General features: G+C 46.2%; 1 protein-coding gene across 1 annotated transcript in view; it reads left to right on the top strand.

The window, feature by feature from the left end:
- GTF2H2C (GTF2H2 family member C) overlaps nucleotides 1-22,401 on the top strand; it is a 229,619-nt gene that overhangs the window by 193,429 nt on the left and 13,789 nt on the right. The window contains exons 14-15 of the mRNA XM_069224368.1: nucleotides 13,305-13,407; nucleotides 17,213-17,252. Of these exons, the coding sequence (XP_069080469.1) occupies nucleotides 13,305-13,407; nucleotides 17,213-17,252 (143 nt within the window). The remainder of the gene's footprint in view (nucleotides 1-13,304; nucleotides 13,408-17,212; nucleotides 17,253-22,401) is intronic.

Below are 22,401 nucleotides of genomic sequence, written 5' to 3'. Positions count from 1 at the left end.
TCTATGCAGGCGTTGAGGTGTCAGGTATGCTCTATGCAAGTAATAGAAGTGCGTCAACTTAAATCGAGCATTGCTATTCGCATCTTGCACCAGTGAACAGGCTCTATTTCATTCCCAATCTGTGAGTGCTACACCCAGGTCAGCTTCCCATCAGCCCCTGCTTCTTTGCGTCCCAGTTAGCCTATCACCCTTGCGAGCTTTATAGGTTTGGGACAGGAGACGCAGTCACCTCCACGGTCAAGAAGAGTCACCAGGAGGTGGGATTCAGCTGGCTCCTCCGGAAATGTCGCCCAAATCTCTCTGGCCGTCCACAAAATGCTTGCATACTGTAGGAGCTGCCCCCGGCCCACTTCAAACAGGGACTCCGCTTCTTCCCTTGCAATAAACGTGTCATTGTGGTATAAGTCACCCACATTATTACAGCCCCCTGCGTGCCACTTCGCAAAATCCATCACCTCAGTGGCCTTGACAAAGGGCCGGATCCACCATAGCGGAAGCAGGCGCGCGTACGGGGCCCTGCGTAGAACCCGCACAACCGCACTATCCCAAGCTCTCGACACCTGTTCTACCAAATAGGGGGCACCCTGTGGAACCCTAGAGCCCCCCATTAGTATATGTGGGAGACGCTCCACACAGACAGAGCCAGTTAGCAAATCCTTTTCCCAATTAGGAGTGTCCTCACACCACCGGACTGCGTACTGTAGTAACCCCGCTAGGTAATATAGGTAGAGGTCTGGCAGTCCCAGACCCCCACTAGCCAGGTCCAATTTCAGGAGTTCCATGCGGACTCTGCATTTTTTGCCCGCCCAGACTAGAGATTATAGTAATCTATCCAGCTGCCAGATTAATGAGAGAGGAAGTTCACAGAGTGAATTCTGCATGACATACAGGCACCGGGGAGAACGATCATTTTACTAAGTGCAATTCTACCCATAACTGATAATGGGAGAGAGGTCCAGAATTGAGGCGCGGAGGCCCTCCAGTACTCTTCCCATGTTTAGAGTAAATTGTAGTTGTGGGGCGTGCAACACTCGAACGCCTAAATATGTAAAGGACTCAGTCTCCCAAGACCGCCCCAAACAGGGTAGCTCTGGCGCCGCCAGTGTTGACAGACCTGCCATCAGGAATAATACTGTTTTGTGCCGATTGATTCGGAGGCCCGATACCTGCCCAAAGATGTCCATCATACCCAACAAGAGGGGGACCACTCAATCCGGGTCTGTGACATACACCAGGGCATCATCAGCATACAGTGATATGATATGCGTTCTTGTCCCCACACGAATGCCCCACCCATCCAGCCCAGACCGTAGTTGTATGGCCAGAGGCTCCAGCCTACGTGAACAGCAATGGCGACAAGGGACACCCCTGCTATGTGCCTTGTTCGATAGTAAAGGACTCTGGCACTATCACCCCTGTACGCACTCTCGCCTGAGGCGCTGTATATAGAAGATGCACCCAGGATAGAAAGACGGGCCTATACCCATCCTACGCATCACCTCCCATCAGTATTCCCAGGATAAAGGCCCTCATTCTGACCCTGGCGGTCAAAGACCGCCAGGGCCGCGGGCAACGGAAGCACCGCCAACAGGCTGGCGGTGCTTCATTGCCCATTCCGATAGCCGCGGTCGGAAAACCAGGTCCGGCGGTTTCCCGCCGGATTTCCCCCGACTGGGCGAATCCTCCATGGCGGCGCTGCAAGCAGCGCCGCCATGGGGATTCTGACCCCCTTCCCGCCACCCTGTTTCTGGCGGTTTTTACCGCCAGGAACAGGATGGCGGGAACGGGTGCCTGGGGCCCCAAGGGGCCCCTGCACTGCCCATGCCACTGGCATGGGCAGTGCAGGGGCCCCCTCACAGGGCCCCAGCATGCTTTTCACTGTCTGCATAGCAGACAGTGAAAAGCGCGACGGGTGCAACTGCACCCGTCGCACTCCTGCAACACCGCCGGCTCCATTCGGAGCCGGCTTCAGTGTTGCAGGCCCTTTCCCGCTGGGCCGGCGGGCGCTCCCTTGGCGGGCGCCCGCCAGCCCAGCGGGAAAGTCTGAATGGCCCCAGCGGTCTTCTGACCGCGGAGCGGCCAATTGGCGGTTCCCGTTTGGCGGGCGGCAACCGCCGCCCGCCAAACTTGGAATGACCCCCAAAGTGTTGAACGCTTTCTCCATATCAAGAGCCACCAGGGCTGCGGGAAACATGGAGTTGTGGGTCTCGTGAAGAATGTGTTAAGGGCCGTATGTTCATATGAATCCCCCTCCCCGGTATAAATCCTCATTGATCACTCTGTACCAAATGTGTCACCACTCGACTCAAACAAGAGGCCAAAACCTTGGCCAGTAATTTAACATCCACATTTTGCATGGATAAGGGTCTATTGGAGCCCGGGTCGTCCGCCACCTTTCCAGGTTTTGGTAGCATGACTATCAGTGCTTCCCGCATATTCTCCGGGAGAAGGCCCTCACCACGTGCCTCGTGAACCATTTCCAACAGTCGCGGCAGAATCACAGCGGGATAATTTCGGTAAAATTTGACTGGTAGCCCGTCAGGACCAGGTGCTTTCCCAGACACCACTCCTCCCAACGCCTCCACCAGATCATCCAAGGACACCTCCCCCTCCAACTCCTCCGACTGGGCTTCCGTAAGGCGAGGCATCCGCAGACCATCCAAGTACTCCCATATCCAGGTCACACCTACACCACATGGTGTGGCATAAATAGCCTGCAGGTGCTCTCGCAGGTGCGAATTCACCTTCAGCTGTCCTAAAAATCTTTTCTCCAGAAGGACCACAGAGCATCTGGATGATAGGAACGGGGCGCTCCCACCGGAGGAGCCAAGCCAGCATACGCCCGAGCGGTCCCCCTCCCGAACCAGCCGCTGCCTATAATTCCAGCGGACATAATTATCCAGTCTGTCCCAGAGTTCTACAATTCTGTCACGCACCTCAAGGCAATCCGACTCCTACACATCACCGTCATCTATTTGGCACTGTAAGGCTGCCAATACGTCTTCCTGTTGCGTGAGCTCCTGGTCCAAGTGCTTCCTAATACCATACGTTTTACTGAGGCTTTCCCCTCTGATAACTACTTTCAGTGCCCCCCATTCGATGCCTCGGGCCGTAGCCATCCCCCAATTTGTACTAAAATAACCATTCAGCACACCTTAGAGGTCTTGTTTATATTCGGGATCACCAAGTAGGTCTGGCCGAAGACACCACAGGGGGATCGCAGGCTTGGGTATGTGTGTTTCACATTCCGAAAGGAGAGGGGCATGGTCCGATAAGAACCGGACCTGATAAACAACACGGTGGACATCAAGCGATCCGTCATTGGCAAGGAGGAATCGATCCAGGCGGCTGTAAGCCCCAGGGTTGGGCATGTAACATGAAAATATTCTAGAGGTCGGATACATCTCCCTCCACACATCCACAAAGTGTAAATTCCTCATAACCATCCACAATTTGGCAGTCATTTGCGACGCAGTGTTCATCTTTGGCGGGTCCCTATCTAGGATTCCGTCTAGGACACAATTAAAATCACCAGCCCACAAAATGGGCATCCCTGTGTAAGATATTAATTCCTGTTGGAGCTGATGATAGAACCCCACATCATCGGTGTTAGGGGCATAAACATTCAAAAGACAGAGCTCCCGGCTATCTAATACCCTTTGTAAGAATATGTATCGGCCTTGTACGTCTGCTTTTAGGCTTCTTAACGTAATGCGAGTTTCCTATTTTGATATTAATTGTGCATTGTATAGAGGTAGTCATGAAATATTTGAAACAGATTGTTTCACCCGTTGCAGAACCAAGTAGTCCTAACAGTAGACCTTTGAAATAACAAATAAATACAATCAATATTAAATCTCTACAGCGTGTATTGTTTATGTAATGTTTCTGTAGCTCATAAATGAAGTATGAGACAGCAGTTGGTGAGTTAAAATACATGGTTATTCCCTTCAGGCTTTCTTTACCAAAGCTTCCCAAAACGGAGAGGTGAATTTCTCCTTCCAATTTAGACAGATTTTTGCGTCCTTACTTAAAGCATTATTAGTCTATTTAATAATACCACCTTTGCTAATGAGCTTGGGCCTGTCTGTGACCTCTGTGCTTACTCTTCTCTTCACCAACGCTGTTTTTGATGTAGTTAATGCTAGACATTTACTTCTTTCTCTACTGGGATCAATAGCTTTGCCAGGCTTCCTCTGCTAAGGCGATTCCGTTAAATGCATCCACTCAAACCAGTTGACTTTATCTCCATGTAAATATTACTCGATAAGGAATGATGGTATTAAGTAGGATACCTTATGGAAGGTGTTGTCTTCCTCTCCCCACTACAAATGGGGGTGATAAAATAAATTATTTCAAATGCATCAAGACAGCCACACCAGGCTCATCACAAAAGCACAACCTGAAAGACAATTCCCTTCGGCATTCTGGAATTGACAGTGGATTACCTGGCCTGGAATGCATTCTTATTCAAGGGGGGTTGGAAAAAGGGCATTTCATCTGTTCCCACTCAACAAACGTTTACACCAACAGTTGTGGGACAAATAGTGATCCCAACAGTTCATGGTGACAGTGAAAATGTAGTTGTATGCATTGGATATAGGCATCCTTTTCTGTCACAGGTCCATAATAGTCCTACAGAAGAGGTACACTGCACAACAACATTGGGTACTCATCTCTGCCATTAGGTTATCCAAGAGAAAGCCCTTGTATCATCTAAGAACTACACAAATTGTCCATTGTGTGCCTTTTGGATTGACTGCAACCTCTATTGGGATTTCTTTCCGATCAACTGGGCCATCCCTTCCGGTCCTAAGGTTCCTCAAATTTCTACTTTATAGCGTAATTAAAGGCGGGCAGCAGGCATAGGTTTCTTTGGATTAGAAGACAACTTTGAGGATGGATCCATTCAGTCCATGTAGGGGTGAATGTCGGGCACTGACTGTTCATTAGGAGTAGGTCTTCATTTTCAATTATTGTGCAGATATTGAACCTATTCCTGAATCTAAACCAATGACAGTATAATCATGTTTTTAATAGTGTACAATCATATTAATGTATGATTGTGGAACTTTACAGTGGAGAATCAAGAAAATCTATTACGATTAGTGCTGTAATGTCAGTGCTTGATATAGCCAGTTGAATAATTTGCTCATAAGTTATCATTTGCTTTGCTCATGCCCTTGTAAGTTGAAAGACGTTTTGAAGTATAAAAAAGCTTTGTATTGTGTATTAAAGATTGTAGAAAATACCTCTTCGATTGCAAATGCATATTAATCTTTTTGATTTAGTCATCCTTTTCAATTTAATCTACAGCATAGTTGACTGCTACATTCATCTTCAGTTAAGTGATATGTGAACATACATTTAATTATCTGTTTCACTTCATATACTTTGGTCATTTTCTTCTTCAGCTTACACAATTAATCATTTGTAATCAAATGAATCAATGTATAGCATTTTTTTGGCATCTGGTATTCCAGATGCTAAAACACTATGGCATTTAGTGTCCATGAAACCAGTGCTTTCACAAACGATTTCCAAGCCCTTAGGATAGCCACCAGTTTTTCATCTTTATTTATTTATTTTAAGTCTGTTGATTGCTTTATAACATGTCAGGCAAAGATCACAAATGTTTCCACATCAGGAGTAGAATGTATAATGGTAGCAGTACATTAACAGATATATTTATCAGGACAACAAATATAGATGAACAATGATATAATCGGTTCGTATGAGATCTTGTCAGCAAGTTTGGGTGTGGTTCTTGTGCAGCATATGTGTTCTGTGTAGTAACATTGATACATCAGTAATTTTGCAAGTAGGCTTAAGTACGCTATTGCAGTGGCCATGGAGCTGGCTATGATGGAATACACATTCAGTACAATTGTATCAAAGGTGTGCAATGTTCAGGTAGGTAGATGGCCCTAACCAGGACCTCTGGAGTTAAACTAAAGGAAGAAGGTAACAACGTTATTAACTAACATGCTGGATCAAGCTACACTCTCAGCGCTCACTACAATATATGGATACATAGTTTACTCCAGTACACAACACCTCAAGTATGCGCCCGCCTGTGTCGTTTCTCAGATGTGCACTGTTCTTAAATAGTGTCAAACCAATAGAGGAGTCGGATCAAGTGATTTAGTCTTCTATCCCAACTGTGCTATCTGTAGTTAACTGGGTTCTGCCATTGTGAACTGCCAGGGATGTCTGTGAGTAACCATAACTAGTATGGCATCCCAGTTACTAGCGATGGGGTATTTGCACAAGCCTACCACCACATCTGCTGTGTGCCCAATTCGTGAATGAACGCATCCATGCTGTAAGGTGTGGAGGAATGGGTGATTTCCATTTGCTTGTGATTAGGCGTTTAGCCAGTATTAACCCTAAATCTATGAAACGGGAAGTGACTTTGTGTTTTTTACTCCTGAATCTGGTACAGCCAATGCATCCATTAAGCATATTGGTAGAGACCCAACAAACACACCTCTCATGTGTTTGTGACTGCTGTGTGTGTACAGTGCACAAGGTGTTGGGTAACACCAGCCCAGTAGGACACCAAATGAGTGCATGCCCAGAGCATGGGCATGATGTCTGCGTCTATTAGTGCGCAGAGGAGACTAATAGTGGTAGTGTAATGTAAGTATTTGTTTATATTGTAATATTGTACAGGGTGAGATAGGCTTGGTCACAATATGTAACTGTATCAAGCCGAACCGCACATTGCGCGTTATATGCAAAGGGCTTTTCAGTAGGGCGGACCAGTCTATCTGAACAAGAATGCTGAAGATGTGTCTCCCAGTGTTATCAAAAGGATGCAAGCGATGGTGCCGAGTGTGATCACAAAGAGGCAGCCAGCCAGCGTATCAGGTGGGGACCTTGACCCATGAGGTGGAGGTACTGGATGGTAAGATGCATAGGGAGCTCATCTGTAATGTCTCCCGATTTGTGTTGAGGTGTACCCAGGAGTGAGGTGTGCAGGAGAAACTGACCATTGGGGAGCCCAGTGTCGTGCACCAGTGTTTCATAAGGTATAAGTGCAGCAGCATCGTAAAGATCACCTAATGAGTGGATTCCAGCTGCATTCCACACAATTAGCTCTGCGGCTGTGGTGAAGTGGCCACCCCTCGGTGTGCCCAGCAGTGCCAATGCCAGAGCATAAGAAATTGTCGACTTCGTCAGGGTAAGACTACAACTGAACAATGATACACCACGTTCAATAGGGTTGGTTGGGGTGAGGGGAGCCAAGTGCAGGGATGAAACAATTTGAGGACCCCATACTGATTCTAGGGCTGCAGGAGCATAGTGGTGTTAGCAAGCTGTAGTGCCGCAAGCCATCTCACAACCAATAGCAGCTGGAACGCTCGGTAAGAGTGCTCAAAGTAGGGTATCGCCAGACCCCCTCTAATCGTGGGTTGATACAATTTATGGAGCACAACTCGGTGTCTTGCGGCATTCCATAAATGAAGGTCCTGATTGTCCTCTCCGAAGAGTGGAAGAAGGGGGTGCATATGTAAAGGTGCAAATTTATTAAATAATACAGTAGGTGGAAAGTGCTACCATCTTAAGTAGCGCCCCCTACCAGCCACGATAATGACAGGGTCTGCCAGAATGAGAAGTGGATGCGCAGGGAGGTAACTCCATGGGTTAAGTTACCATACAACAGGTCCATAGGTGAGTTATTTGTAAGCCTAGGTATCTAAATGTATGGGGTTTCCAATGTAGGAGGGACACAGATGTAAATGCTCCAGGAACCTGAGTTTAAGGGGATAATGGGAAGGAACAGGACTTGGCCCAATTGTCATCTAAGTCCCGAGAGGGCTGCAAGTTAAAAAGCGTTGAGGACTGAATCGGGTACAGCCAATGCATCCCTTAAGTATATTAGTAGGTCATCCGCATTTAGATACATCTCCTAGGGGGGATGCCCCACTCATGGCCCAAGGGACGAAGACATACCGCTAGAGGCTCCACCGCTAAAGGGAAGAGCTGAGGAGATAATGGGCATCCCTCATGTGTGCCCCACCCCACACAAATGGATTCAGACACCAGGGAGTCCACCCTTACACAGGCTGAAGGGAGAATTATGTAGCAGGCGAATGAGCTGTAAAAAAAAAAAACGGCCACCGAACCCATACCGAGGCAACACTGCAAAAGGTACAGCCACTCCATAGAATCAAACTCCCTTCCCAAATAAAGAACCAGGCAGCCAGCATTGGGGCCATCTATCAGTGGCGCTTGCCATTGCTTGAAAGAATTGTCTCAGATTAAGTGAGGTATTGTGTGCTGGAACAAAACAGTTTTGATCTGGATGTATTAATTTTGGGACGGGCGGCTTGCCAGCATTTTTGCCAGTATTTTGTAGTCCGTATTTAAAAGTGCCAGGGGGTGATATGATGACAAGTGTAGGCTTCCGATTTGGTTTTGGTAGGGAGATGAGAAGCGCTTTACGGAGGGAATCTGGAAGGCTAGTTGTTTATAGGGCCGCAACATAGATTGATTACAATCATGGCGTAAGCAATGTGGTGTATGCCTCCTAAAACTCTTCAGGCAGCCCATCCGGGCCAGGTGTTTTGCCAGTCGCCAATGCGCAGATTGCGTCACGTATTTCAGAAGGTGTAATGTGGTCATTCAACTTGGCTTGTTGGTCGTGGGCAATGGAGGGTAAGGGCGTTGCGTCTAAAAATGCATTTATATCCTCCTCCAGGGTAGTTATAAGTTGACCAATAGAGTTGCGTGTAATGGTTAGTCAACTCCTGGTGGATATCAAGTTGTGTGTACTAGCAACAGAGCATAGTGCACCTATGGGGCCATGTGGTCTATCCTGCAGTATCAGCCAGGCTAGAAGTGAGCCAGCTTTATCAGCCATCCCATGTGTTTTGGTCGAGTGAGCAGCGTAATTATGACAACGTAAGCGCTCAAGTAGAGTGAGGCGTTCCCTTTGGGCCTCCGCTAATTTGTAGCGAGTAGAGGGGGTGATTAATGCTGCCTTATCTAGTTGCAGGAGTTGCTGCTCAATGCGTGTTATCTCTGTGCCTAGTTGCCTGCATATATTCCATTGAGCCTCCATGCAGGGGCTACCCAGTGTAACCTTAAACGCATCCCTTTCAGTAGAGCGTACTGTGGTGATACTGGGGTTACTCCTGAAGTAGTCAGCAATAGCCGTTGCAACAGATTCACAGAAGGGTGGATCTTCTGGTGCAGCCAGTTGTATGTGCCATTTCAGCACAAGCATGGAGGGGTGCTAAAGTCCTTGGCAAATTGGAGGTCTTGGGAGTTATCAGAGTTGATACAGCCTAAATAGTCTATATAGATGATGCAGGGGGCAATGTTGGGTGTGCCTACTAGTTTGTCAATCCTCACATGCAGTGAGTGGGTCATCAAATAAATGGAGTAGACCTTAGCAGTTTCATTACAGCTACGTCAGGGGTCAATTAATCCCCAATGTTGTAACCAAGTGGTAAGTGCCTGAACGTTGGAAGAGGCAGAGGTGCATGGTAATGGAGGAAACAACCTGTTGAATGTTGTATAAAGCACACTAATAAAGTTGCCTCCCCCCAATATCCAAGGTAGGCCACTCCAGCGTGATGGTGTCCGCGCCAGTGTACGTAGGAAAGTTACTTGTTCCACGATAGGGGCCTATATACTGCCTAGTAGGATGTGGCAGCCATCTAAGCAGCTGTTCACTAAGACATACCTGCCCTCTGGGTTTGTGCCTACTTCTTTAGGCGCAAATGGTGGACTCGATCTAACCGAGATGAGTGCCCCTCTAACGTATGAGGAGAGATCGGTGGCATGCACCTGCCTCACCATTCGCTTTGCAGTCTAGAACCTACCCGGTTGTGAGGTGTGATTCTTGTAAGGATGCGATGTTAATGTTATATTATGTTTGCGACGGTACGAGTAGATGCCATATCTGCTACTAGAGCTGTGGATTTCTCTAATATTCGACGTCCGTATTGAATGTGAAAATGGTGTCTTGGAGGGGGCGCTGGTAGGACTATGCTGCTGTGCTATGGTATGAGCATAATAACGTTGAGGGTGATCGTGAGCGACGGGTGTAGCTTGTGTAGGGCAGTATAAAACAACACAATGATAAAGATATTATCTGAAAATACCATAAGAGCAGTGCACCAACTGGGCGCTCACCCAAACCAGGTTGTAGCAAATATGTAAGTGTGCTATGAAGTACTCTCGTCCAGGGGGGAGAGCATTATCACTGGTGTCAACTAACCCCACCATATGTCAACATCTCGGGGATATCTTTTTATCCCTTTGAGGCAAGATCAATAAAGTACAGTCATTAACGTCTTTGGTATACATTTGACAGTGAGGTTAAACAACATGGCAACATTGCTCATAATTGAGTCCAGGATAAATAACCAGCAACACTGGCTTAACCTCACATTATTTAGATTCATTCATGGTATCAGAGGTATGTAAGTGTCATATGAGGTCATGGGCCGTCTGCGGGGTCACCTCCGGTGGGGTCCCCATCTCCACCTGTGAGGGCCACATTGTGACTGAGCTCTCATCATTGGAAGAGTGGGGCAGGTCATTCTCTGGGCCAGATAGTCCCGCTCCATCAGTGAGAGGAAGAATGCTGCAGTGCCTGGCGTGGCTCTACAATAATTAACTCCAGATCCAGTGCAGGTGGATGCGTGGTACAAAATGCTTCCGGCGGCGCTGTCCACCCGGTCTACCCGGGGTTGCCAGCGCCCCAGAGGAAGAAAGTGTGGAGGTGTGTGAATTGCGTATGTCCAGCCAATGCCAGGCACTGTCAGGGTATCAAAGAAGTGTGTGGTGCCCCCAGCAATTACTCTGAGGCCCACCGGGAACAGCAACAAGTATTTCATATCCAGCTCACTGAGTCACTTTTTGAAGGCCATGAAAGAGCTGAGCTGCTTCTGAACCGTGACTGTTGTATAATCAGGGGAAAAGCATAATGCGAGCATTCTCTATCTGGATCTCGGGTAGCTTCCTGGTCTCAAGCAGTATAGAGTCTCTGTCACAAAAGTGTAACAGTTTCAGTAGCATTGGGTGGGGTTGAGATCCTGGCGGAGGTTTCCTTGTCGGAATGCGGTGTGCACGCTTGATGGAAAAATATGGTGAGAGGTTATGTGATGGAAGTACATCCGCAGCCATTGTTCCATGTATGGAACAGCGTCACAGCCCTCTGTACCCTCCGGGAGGCCGACAACATGTAAATTGCTTCTTCTGGATCTTCCTTCGGCATCCTCAGCCCTGCGCTCCAGAACAGTGACACATTCATGCAGTGCCTGCAGAAAGGAGGAAAGATCTAAGAGTCTGCTCCACTAGGGCGACCCTGTCCGCAAGTGTGCGATGATCGGTGTGTAAGAGTATTGGATCTGATGCCACTTTGTAAATTTTGCTTTCCAATAATGTTCTGGAGTGTTCAGTTGCAGCAAGCACCATGTCAAGTTTGCCCTCAGTTGTCGTGGGAGGAATAGATGTAGTCAGTGTCATCACCTCTGTGCCAGGTGTGGTGGAGAGTGGCGCAGGGCAAGACTGTGCGTTCTGCCCATTTGTTCGTAGGTGACCCATCGTTGGTAGTCTTATATCTGGGGTTCATTGAGCTGTCTAGGGGTCTTAGAGAGGTACCAGTAAGAAAAATGGCTCGCAGAGGCCAGCACAGGGGCCTGCATCCCAAGTATGCACTGTGTATCAAGACAAGAACAGAAGCAGCAGAGAGCAGTATGATGGTAGGTGGGCGAAAGTCATCACGCCCGTGGTCTAGGTCGTCCACCACCTCAGTGTTGTTAAATTTGCTGCAGTAGACACTATTGTGTATATGATGCTGCATCTCAGGGAGGTGTAGTTGGGGGGCACTGTTGGGTAAGGAAAAAGGGGGGGGGGACATGCCAATCAGCCTCGCAATACATGGGTTGGAGAGGTAGGCACGTCTTCCAGATGATTGGTGCTGTAGTTATGTTATGGCCTAGGTCTGCCCCAGCCCTCATGTCACCCGCTTACTTGCCAGATGTTGGTGCCGCTTAGGTGCAGGTTTTCACAGCGGGTCCGCCGATATGTCCTGGTTGTGCAGTCAAGGTATCACTGTGTGTAGAATGGCCTCTGCCCAATACAGCGGTAAACAGGTCCTAAGGGTGTGGCTGCTCCGACCCACAGTGCCCTTTCAGCCTGTCTCAGGAGGGTTTTCTGCATGAGTTTGTTAGAGCCTCCCTGTGTTTCACACCGGCCACCGGCACACAGAGTACTTGCTGGAGCACAGTTGGTGTCTTGGTGGTGCTGGTCTAGGCCAGCTAGCGCTGCCCTCTCAGCAGTGGCGTGGTGGCAGAGAATCGCAAAGCAGGACTGCAGTTGCTCCTACCTACGGCGATGGTGGAGGCTGCATCATGGCCCGTGGCAGAAAGTTCAGGACAGACGACAACGAGATGGTGCACGGGCCCAACACCGGCAGACCCCTCAATGTATAGACGAGCCAGTTCGGGTGTATAAGGCAGCAGCGCATCTCCCCTCTGCGATTACTACTCACCAGTGCCGCACCGGTGGGCTCAACCGCTTCCTTGCGTATTCTCGGGCTTTTGGGCCCTGACGATGGTGTCCCGTGACCTGAGGTCACAGCGATGTGATGTCAGTGGGTCTCAAAGAGCAGTCATGTCACCACCAGTGCTGATGTCACCACCGCAGGTAGGGAGTCTGGGCCAGTCAGGCCGCGTTGCATCTCAGTCTAAGCATAACCTCTAAGGGCCTCATCCGCTCACTACGCTCTGGCAGTGAAGGCAGCTCTTCTGTGCTGTATGATGGGAAAAGGAACGTAGTGGCAGTTGTCAGAATACCTATGGAATGCAATGCAGGCGAGACTGATGTGTGATCATCCCAGTTGTGAGGATTATTAACGGATAATGGGGCTTACTAGCGGAGACTCCTCAGAGTGCATCTCGGCTTAGCTAGCCATGACCCCCACCCCTATTTCTCATCTTTATGTATCATATGTGTTTTACTTCTACCCATTTCTGGGCATTCCTCTGCTGTGGCTCCTTGCTTGTGGGGATACCCAAGAAGATGTATATTACATTTTTGAACTTCCACTAGGTTTCATTGTCATATCAGTCTGTATTGCAAGTGTGACTGACAGAACATTTCATAAGGTATGCAAAATGGCTTAATTGCCTCTGGATCTAGTAAGGCTCTTGCTTGTTTAATGGGATTGCATACATAAGCTAGTCTGTTTGATCTTTCGTCCACATCCCCCAAGCTACGTTCAATGGAGTGTTGTTTTTTTATGATGATTGGTAAATAATGAAATGTTTCTCCCATTTTAGGCCTTACATTGGTTTCTGCTCCCCACTTGGCCCGATCGTATCACCATCTATTTCCGCTAGATCCCTTTCAAGAAATTGCTCTGGAAGAATATCAAGGAGAACGGTATGCGACTATAGTCTGCCAAATGCAGTTGCTGTTTCCAGAAACTATATGGTTGCATGAAATTGGTTATTTTCATAGTAGTGTTACTTGTATTGTAAACCAAGCTTTAGAATCCATTAAGTACATTAAAGCTTTGTGGTGGGACAAGAAATTTGCCTTAGCGGGTTTTACATAATTTGGATGCTCCCGCCTCACTATGTTTCAAACCTTTTCTTTGATACTGAATAATGTGTTCAGTTGGTGTCGTATGATCTCCAACGCTGAGGAGAGGTGATGACATCTCTAAAAGCTGCATCAGATTGGCAAAGTTAATTTCTTGCCTTCATATTCTGCATTCCCAGTTCACCAACTCAGCCTAGAAAAGTAGTATCAAACAAAAACCTTTTCTACTGACAAATTTAGGAATTAAAAAAATTCCAGTTAAATTTATTTTAAGGAAACCTTGAACTTATTCATCATACTAACGCACTAATTTGCAATATTCACTCTGGTGTTATCTGTAAGGAAGTTACTGATGATCTTCATAAGGGGTGGCCAATAAATGCTTTACACAGACCATCCTTCTTTTAAACAACAAGGCTGTATGTTAAAGAGGCGGTGAGCTTGGTTCCCTTCAACAGATAACTCCATAGTGGTCAAAGGTGCAATAGAAGAGCCAGGAATGCAGTTATTAACTATTGTTTTGTGAAATCTTACGTTCCTAAGAAAGTGTTACATATTATGTACAAGTTCCTACTCTAAATGTGTTGTACATTAAGAAATATGACATTGCCCTTTGTGAATGTATTTTACAATTTGGTGTTATCATGGGACTGTAGTTTGTAAAGGTATTGACTAATGATACCAAGCAAACATTTAGTTGAGTTTCAAATATAGGTGATCCCTGTGAGAACTGAACGGGGGAAAACCTTGTGGGGCAAGTACGGAGATGTTCGTTCCAAACAAGCTCAAGCCATTTGATGTGATTTCATCGACGTAGGACGCCAGGGACATTCTGCTCAAGAGAGAGATGATCCATTTTTCGAAAGCTATTGGGAGGGGTTGAAATTTATCTGTGAAGAGTCATTGTGAGTCATGCAGCGCTTGTGGTGACTGTAGCTCTTTGTAGCTCCACCTAGAAGCCACAGGTGGCAGTAAGTACACAGATTAAACCCTCTGCCTCACCATTCAGAAAGTTTACTAGAAGTGGGAGGTTACATCTTTGGGACACAGATCTGTTTTCTTAAAACATTAGGAAATTATGTTGTTCACTGCAGATGCAGACATAGGAGATATAGTTTCACCTGAAAAAACACCAGAATTTTCACCCAGGAGTGTGTACGTATATATAACTCATGGTACATGGAGGTTCTAAAAATAAGAGGCATTGCAGAGACTATGTTGCCCACTCGAAAAAGCCTCACCAAACATTTACAAAAATGTATGACTTATAGTGACAAGTGATGTATGTGAACCCCTTGAAAGATGCAGCGTCCCTAAAACCACATTGAGAACGTCACACATGCAGAGGAGATTGGTGAAATTAGCTGAAGTTATTTCTTCCTACAAACCCCAGAGATTACAGAGTTTTATGATGGTCATCATCACCAATACATACAACCTTCAAGAAGATACCCATACACTAAAGATTAAGAGCCTTGGGTGCTGATAATAGAAGCAAGCAGCTAGAAGACAAAGATTTTAATGGAATTTCTTTTATTGAAAGACCTACTGTAGAGGCTCGATATGAAACGGGGAAGAGAGTTCTTAAATGGGGAGAGTTCTTAAAGCAGATATCCACACAAAAGGAACAACCTCCCTCGTGGTGCGAATATTTAACGGAGGTAGTAAATTATATAAACAGCACATTCGATAGTATGTTCATACAAAGCACAGCCAACACGTGTTTCGTCACACCTACGACTTTATCAAGGCTGTAAAACACATACAGTAACAAGCTTTTGAGAGATGAAAAAATAATAAATACACTGGAACAAAATAGTAGAGAAAGCGATATCAAAGTGTCAAAGTGAGAAAGACATGGCAAACTCCAAATGTGTGTGTAAGGAATCCGAATAAAGGATCTACTGGAACACAAGAAGGATCTGGAATGTTTTTTTCTTATGTATTTTTTACGCCAAAATGATTCTATATACTATATCTGAACAATACGCCATTTGAGTGCGGTGGTTCTGCTTGTTCATCCCTCGTGGTGCATGAAGATACAGCTCTGTGAGATCCACTGAGGAAATGCAGCTTCCTATAACATAGACGTGGTTGGGCTCACTTAGGAAGTGCACTACACATTGGTCCATCCAGGAGCAAGGGAAGGGAAACACAAAGTACTTCCAACTAGAAAACCTTCCTAGATTGGAGATTTGTGAGGTCCAATTAGGAGATGAAACCTGTAGAAGATGAAGCTTTATGAAAAATAAGCTATTTATAGACACTATAGGGATCATCCTAGGATGTGCAACAAGAAGGTACAACCTAAAGTCCAGACATGGCGTTGAGCCACAAAACTGCTAGAGTTTTAAGACTGAGATCCTATTGAGGAGAAGTAACAGACATTGGCAGTCCTCGCTTCATGAAATTAACCAACTGAGTAAAGGAATATGCTCAACTCTGTGGGTATGGAGTTAAGAGAGTGGTTTAATGTGTGTGATTGAAAGCAGCAAGTGGGCCTTACCAGGTCTTTGAAGGCCAAAACAGAGACGTTGCCTTTTCCTCCCAATTCTTCACCTTAAATATAACAATGATGAATTGAGGCAGATTTGACAAAGCATATCAACATGTATGTGTGACTGGAAGAGGAGAGCAAAATGTGTCAGTATTTTTATTCTGGAAAGTAGATGGTTGTTATATCAAACCATCCTGCTGTTACATGTGAATTATTTGGGAATGGAAACACTCATAAGGGTAAGTAGTCCTCACTAAACAGTGGCATAGATACAAACCTTTACAATATGATCACAGTTGCAAATTAGGACTGCATGCACTCACTATTCAATACAGGGCACTCGTAAGTGGTGTGATTGTTAACAGGCAGATATGGGGCAATACCTCTGGGACGATGCCAGGCTGACTGTATATGATTTGATGGTCATTAGGGAAGGCTCTCAGGAGAACATTCAAGAAGCAATGGGAAAGGTTAAGGAGCTCACGGTATTTTTCTTTCCTTGTGTTGTCTTTCAAGGTGAGCGAGATGAGAGATGTCCCTAGTTAAGGGAAGGACAAGTGGAGGCCTGTTACTTGGCCTTGAAAGTGGGTGGGGCAGGGGAGAGATTGGTTGGGCTAGAGCCAGGGCACACACACTTAAAAGGAAAAGAAGCTAAGCATAACCTGAAGCACATTGGTACAATCCCTTATAATGCAACCACAATGACATATTAAGACTAAACACAACCTCTGTGCAATCGAGGGCCAGACCTCTGTCTGAGGATGGACCGTTGTCTTTCTTTATAACTTCTGTTCAGTAGAAAATCAGTATGCATACACCCTAGATGCAGATGTGCTGAGTGTGCTGAATATGCTGTTTAGGCCCAGTTTTGAAAAATGGGAGAGGCATCATGACACATTGGAGGCTTTGGCTATCGTATGTCTACCACCCCGCCCCACTCTCAATGGTGATGGCACACAGAATATTAATCTCAAGGCATATGTGCATAATCACATCTAAATATTGCAATTTACTTCTCCATGATGTATAACATTTAAAAAAAACAAATACTGTTCCGGTATTTAAAATATATTTGAAACCTGATATACTCTGCACTTTAAATTGCAGAAACTCACTGAGAATCGCAAATTTTTCTTTGCTTTCTAGTTTCTGCGAAGGTTGTCAGGGAGAACTAAAGGATCAGAATGTAAGTGTTTTTCATTAAATGTCTTCTGTTTTAATGTTGCATTAATTCAATTATGTAGATATAAATAACAAGCGATAAAGATACAAATAACTTATTTGCCCGTTACTTTCAGTACCTGAAGTTATAAAATAAAATGTGTTTTTAAATGCATCCTAGAAATTATGATGATCATTAAATTCAACTATTGAGATTTCTCAAAAACATGTTATTAGATGAATTTTTTCAAGTTTGCTTTTAAGTGCAAGATTGAAATTACGATGTTCATTAACTAGAATTATTGAGTTTCACAGAACAGTGATTTTAGATGATTGTTTGGTTATAGGTAATGAATGCAGAAAAGTTGTGACTACGGGTTTCTCAGTTTACTTTTTACACTTGTTACACTTGCCATTTAGATTTTTCAAAATACCACTTAAGTAAATTATATTCGAAACAAGCAACCACAACAAGAATTAAAGAATTCTGACAATAAAAAAATAATGTGTCATTCAAGAAGCTAATAAGACAATTATTTATTTTTATTTTTTATTTTTATATTACTAGGCTTCCTGGTTTGATAGTAGTAAAAAAAAACTCGTACATTTTTGTTCTGATGGATACTTTTGACTACAGATTTCTCCCCTGCGCATATGCCCCAGCAGCCAGACTGAATCTGTAGACATTTTTCATAGAAGTGCCCCTGTGCACTTCTAGGTTGCATCATGCGGCTCTATGTTGGCTCCGTACCCTTGCCCCTTCCCCCCCGGAAGTGAGAGAGCAGGGCCACATATAGGCACCAACCGTGCACGCCGACGTCCGTCCCTTTTTTTCCAAATCTTTCTGCATGGATCCAGCTCTGCCCAGGAAGCAGATATCGGTCATGGACCCCCACAAGGTGTGTCTTTGGTGTCTGGCTGTGGGGCATGACGTGTACCAGAATGTGATCTGGGACCACAAGGTAAAGTTATACCTCCAAACATAAGATGATTTGGCCTTTGCTTAGATCCACTACAAGTCGTGAAACCGGGGATCTGGGTTGCAGGAACTAGTGTGAATTGTAGGGCTGAAGTGAAAGCCTGTACCTGAGTTGGTAAGGGCCCAGTGAGACTTACAATGCTGGGGAAGGGATCTGGTGGCTATAACACTACTGGAGGCCCTTGTGGGTCCATAGGGCCTGATGGTGTGCCAGAGTGAGCCAGAAGTGCACTGAAAATTTGCAATTTCCTGTCATCTTTGAAGGCATGGCTATGCTGTGGGGTTGACAACAGCCTGGGAAATGCTTGATGCTTCAGGATCACCGGAGGAATCGGTTCCATGGCCAGTGACCGGGATGGTTTATGACTTAGATTTTTTTTCTTTGAAGTCAGTGCTGCAGGATGGGGTTGAATCCACTTTCAATTTCTTATGCTTCTGGTTGTGCTTTGACTTACATGAGGACTTCAAGAATAAGTGTAACAGTCACAAGAGTGGCCCGAGGACCCTCAGAGGTGCATGCCCAAGCAGTGGAAGTCTGGATACAGTATTTCTTCTCTTGTGATCTATGGGTTCCCACAGATAGATCTTGTAAATTGTTTAAAAAGGCAGGGTCCTGCCTTTTCTCTCTTCCCTTGCCCACACCAGAACATATTTTGGAAGATCACCAGTCATCCTTCTATAGGAGGGACACCTGTTGCTCTCCAAGAAGGGTACTGAACTTGCAGAAAGGTGCTGTTGTTAATTTTGCTATTTCCGCATCCCGAAAAAACACAGGGGTCACAGGGCTATCCTGCATCTTCGGCTCCCTCAGTGCCATTTTACAGAAGAACAAATTCGGAATGCTCACATTGACCCAGCTCCTATTGACACGGTTGACTGTGTGAGGTTCTAGAACTTGCAAGATGCATATTTTCATATACCCGTCCTGCAGTCCCACATGTGATACCCGAGGTTCAAGGTGGACCAGGAGCATTTTTAGTGTGTTATGCAGAGGCGTAGCTTCCATTGATGGTGCTGTGGCACAGAGGCCTGAGGGGCCCACTGAACCCTGATTATTTCTATATTTCAAACTTCAAAAAGCACCAAGGGGGCATTTCCTTCCTTGCACTAGGGCCCATGACATACTGGTTATACGACTGGTGTTGTGTTCCTTTTCGGCCTTACCAGTGCCCCGTTCATATCCATCAAAGTGAGAGAGGTGATCTTTACCCATCTTTTGAGGTCTAGAGTCCCTATATTCACAGACCTCGCTGACTGGCTGCTAAAGGCAGGCTTGCCAGAGTCACTCATGGACTACCTCCAGGTGAAAACTGCACTCTTGACGTTGTTTGATTTTCGCTTAAATAAGCCGAAGTCTTGAGGGGATAACCGGGTTAAGGCTGCCCCTCTCCCCTACACTTGCTTTGCTGGGCTATGTCGAGAAGGTGCCGTCGGCCCACAGGCGATTGGTGGGCATCTTGCTACTGCTTGCGAAGCGCAGAGTTGCGATGTGCTGGGGCCGCGGGCGGGCTCCGCGTGGATCGAACTGGCTGCGCGATGTTACGTTCTGCCATGAACAATTGACAACATTTTGGGAGTTGACCCCTGGGGGTGCCCGGCCGCAGGATATATGGGGGTCACTGCGTGCCTATCTAGAATCCCTGTAGTGGAGCAGCCCGGATATATGCTAATGGGCCGCATGTGGGATGGTTTGGCTACTATCGATTCTATCAGAATCATGGCTGCTACGTGTGATTTGGTTACTGCCCTGTCCTTCCTTCCTTCTTTTTTCTTTCCTTCTTCTCCCCTTGTTTGCATTTTCCTATATCTGTAGTTAGCTATGGATGTTTTTGGGCCTACGGGTGTGCAGTTCTGCTACCCTTATCTTCGGACTTTAGACCCCTGAATTACTCCCTTGTTGTGGAATGGTCGTGGTCGAGTCGGCTGGTCGACGCAGGGCTTGCACCCCAGCCACAACAAACTTTATGCAGGGGGTGCGATTTGGACCATTCGTCCGTTGGTATGGGAATTTATGCGGTTCCAACTCTGTATGCACCGACCTTGTGGGCTCTTCTGTTGTCTGTTTATATTTCCTGAAAACTCATAAATAAAGTTATAAAAATAAATAAATAAATAAGCCGAAGTCTCACCTGATTCCTTCGCAGAGGCTTCTGTTCATTGTGGCATACCTGGACACAATGTAGTTCATGGCTTTTCCTCCATAGCAGCAGTTCCAGGACATTCTACTATCATCCCAATGTACTGGGCTTAGTCCTGGATCATGATGAGGGTGGCTTTGAGGCTTATTGGCCTTTTAGCCTCATGCATTCTCCTTGTTAACTCTGTCAGGTGACACATGTGTTCTCTGTAGTAGAACCTGAAGTTCCAGTTGGCCCAGCATCATGACAGCCTTTCTGACATTATTCAGGTCTCGGAGGAGAGCACTTGAGATCTGCACTGGTGTCTGATAGACTGCAGTTTCTCCAGCAGCGCACCCCTTTCCCTTCCCAGAGCTGACCAGGTGACATACTCATCACTGCTGGTTTTGGAAGCGGAGGAGTGGGTCAGATGGGGAAGTGGAGATCAGAGGACTCTGATCTCCAGTGGGGGCTGGCACCTCATCAATGAGCTGGAACTATGGGCTGTTTATTTTGCCCTGAAGGCCTTCCTTCCATCTATAAAGGAGACGCTGGTGCAGGTTCCACTGGAAACCACTTTGAGGTGGTACTACAGAAAGAAGGGTAAAGTGGGGTCCTGTCCAAGGAGGCATTGCTTGTCTGGAGGTAGCTGGAACATCAGGGTTTTGTCCACTCACCTGGCTGGGTTCCTGAATGCTAGGGCGGACAAACTGAGCAGGTGTCATCTGGCAGGTAACAAATGACGCTTGCACCCTAAGGTGGCATATGGTATCATTCACTGGCCGGGGGAACCCTGGCTAGATCTGTTTGCCACCATTAAGAATGTGCAGTGTCAGCAATTTACAGGTTGGAGTTTCCACAAGAACACTCACTAGGAGATTAAGTCCAGCTGGAATCGAACAAGGGACTCCTATATCCCTTCCTGCCACCACCTCTTCTGCTAAGAGGTATGAAGAATATTAGGAATTACCGGGACAAAGCCTTCAAGTGGCCATGGATTGGGTCAGGGGAGTGTTGCACCTGGAACTGTGGGGTATGAGCAGCTGTCCTTCGAACAGAGTGCCACACACAAAGGACCTCCTATCTCAGCAACAGGGCAGAATCCTCCACCCAAATCTATGCAATCCACATAACAATGTGTGGAAACTGAGCTGCGACAATTGACTGCACTCTGTTTGTCCCCTGAAGTGGTGGATGTCATCCTTGCTGCCGGATGGCCCTCCACAAAATCCCTTTGTGCTAGGAGCTGGGACAAATTTGTAATCTGGTGCTGTGCCCCAGGGACTGACCTCTTGTAGGCAAAGATGTTGAATGTCCCTTTGTTTGCTTTGTCTTTTAGCCCAGAAAGTCCTTGAAGTGGGCACTACGAAAGGTTATTTGTCGCCCCTTTTAGCCTTTCTGTGTTTGTGTTGGGATGAGATTGATTGAAGGTTTGACATTTGTTTCCTCCCAGGACCTTTGTGATACCACAGTGGGACTTTAACTTGGACCTGACATTTCTCATGGGTACACCTTTTGACCCTTTGTATAACTGCTTTCTGCATCTCATGGCATTAAATACTGTCTTCCTCAATGTGATCACATTAGCTCATCATGTGAGTGAAACCCAGGTGCTGTCAATGAAACCGCCACACACCATTTTTTTCCAGGCAAACAGCTTTAAAAAAAAAAAAAGTCATGACTCCCTTCCACACTGGGCAGTCAATCACTCTGCCGGTGTTTTTTACTCCCCCTTATCCCATTGGTAGCATCATAAAAGGGCTTTAAGCTTTTACATAGATTATGCCAAGGATCGGTATGTGGTCTACTGCTTTCACGGCCTGGTCTCGCTGGAAGGACACTTTGCCAGCTCAGTTTTTATTCTAAGCCCACTCCACATATTCTCCTCCTTGAGGAGGTACTACTTGGGTATCTATTTCACTGTGAGGAATCTGCAGTTAGAATAATCCATCAAAAGAACAAGTTACTTACCTTTGATAGCGCTCTTTCTGTTGCATGTTTATGTTCTAGATTGCCTTGATGCATGTCGTTTTATTCCCTCTGTCAGCACTCAAAGTCCTGAGAAATCTGGCATTGGA

Source organism: Pleurodeles waltl, chromosome 1_1 (genome assembly GCF_031143425.1).
Source record: "Pleurodeles waltl isolate 20211129_DDA chromosome 1_1, aPleWal1.hap1.20221129, whole genome shotgun sequence".
NCBI lineage: Eukaryota > Metazoa > Chordata > Amphibia > Caudata > Salamandridae > Pleurodeles > Pleurodeles waltl.
Note: the sequence above shows the minus strand (reverse complement) of the source record. Positions and strands in the feature narration are given on the sequence as shown.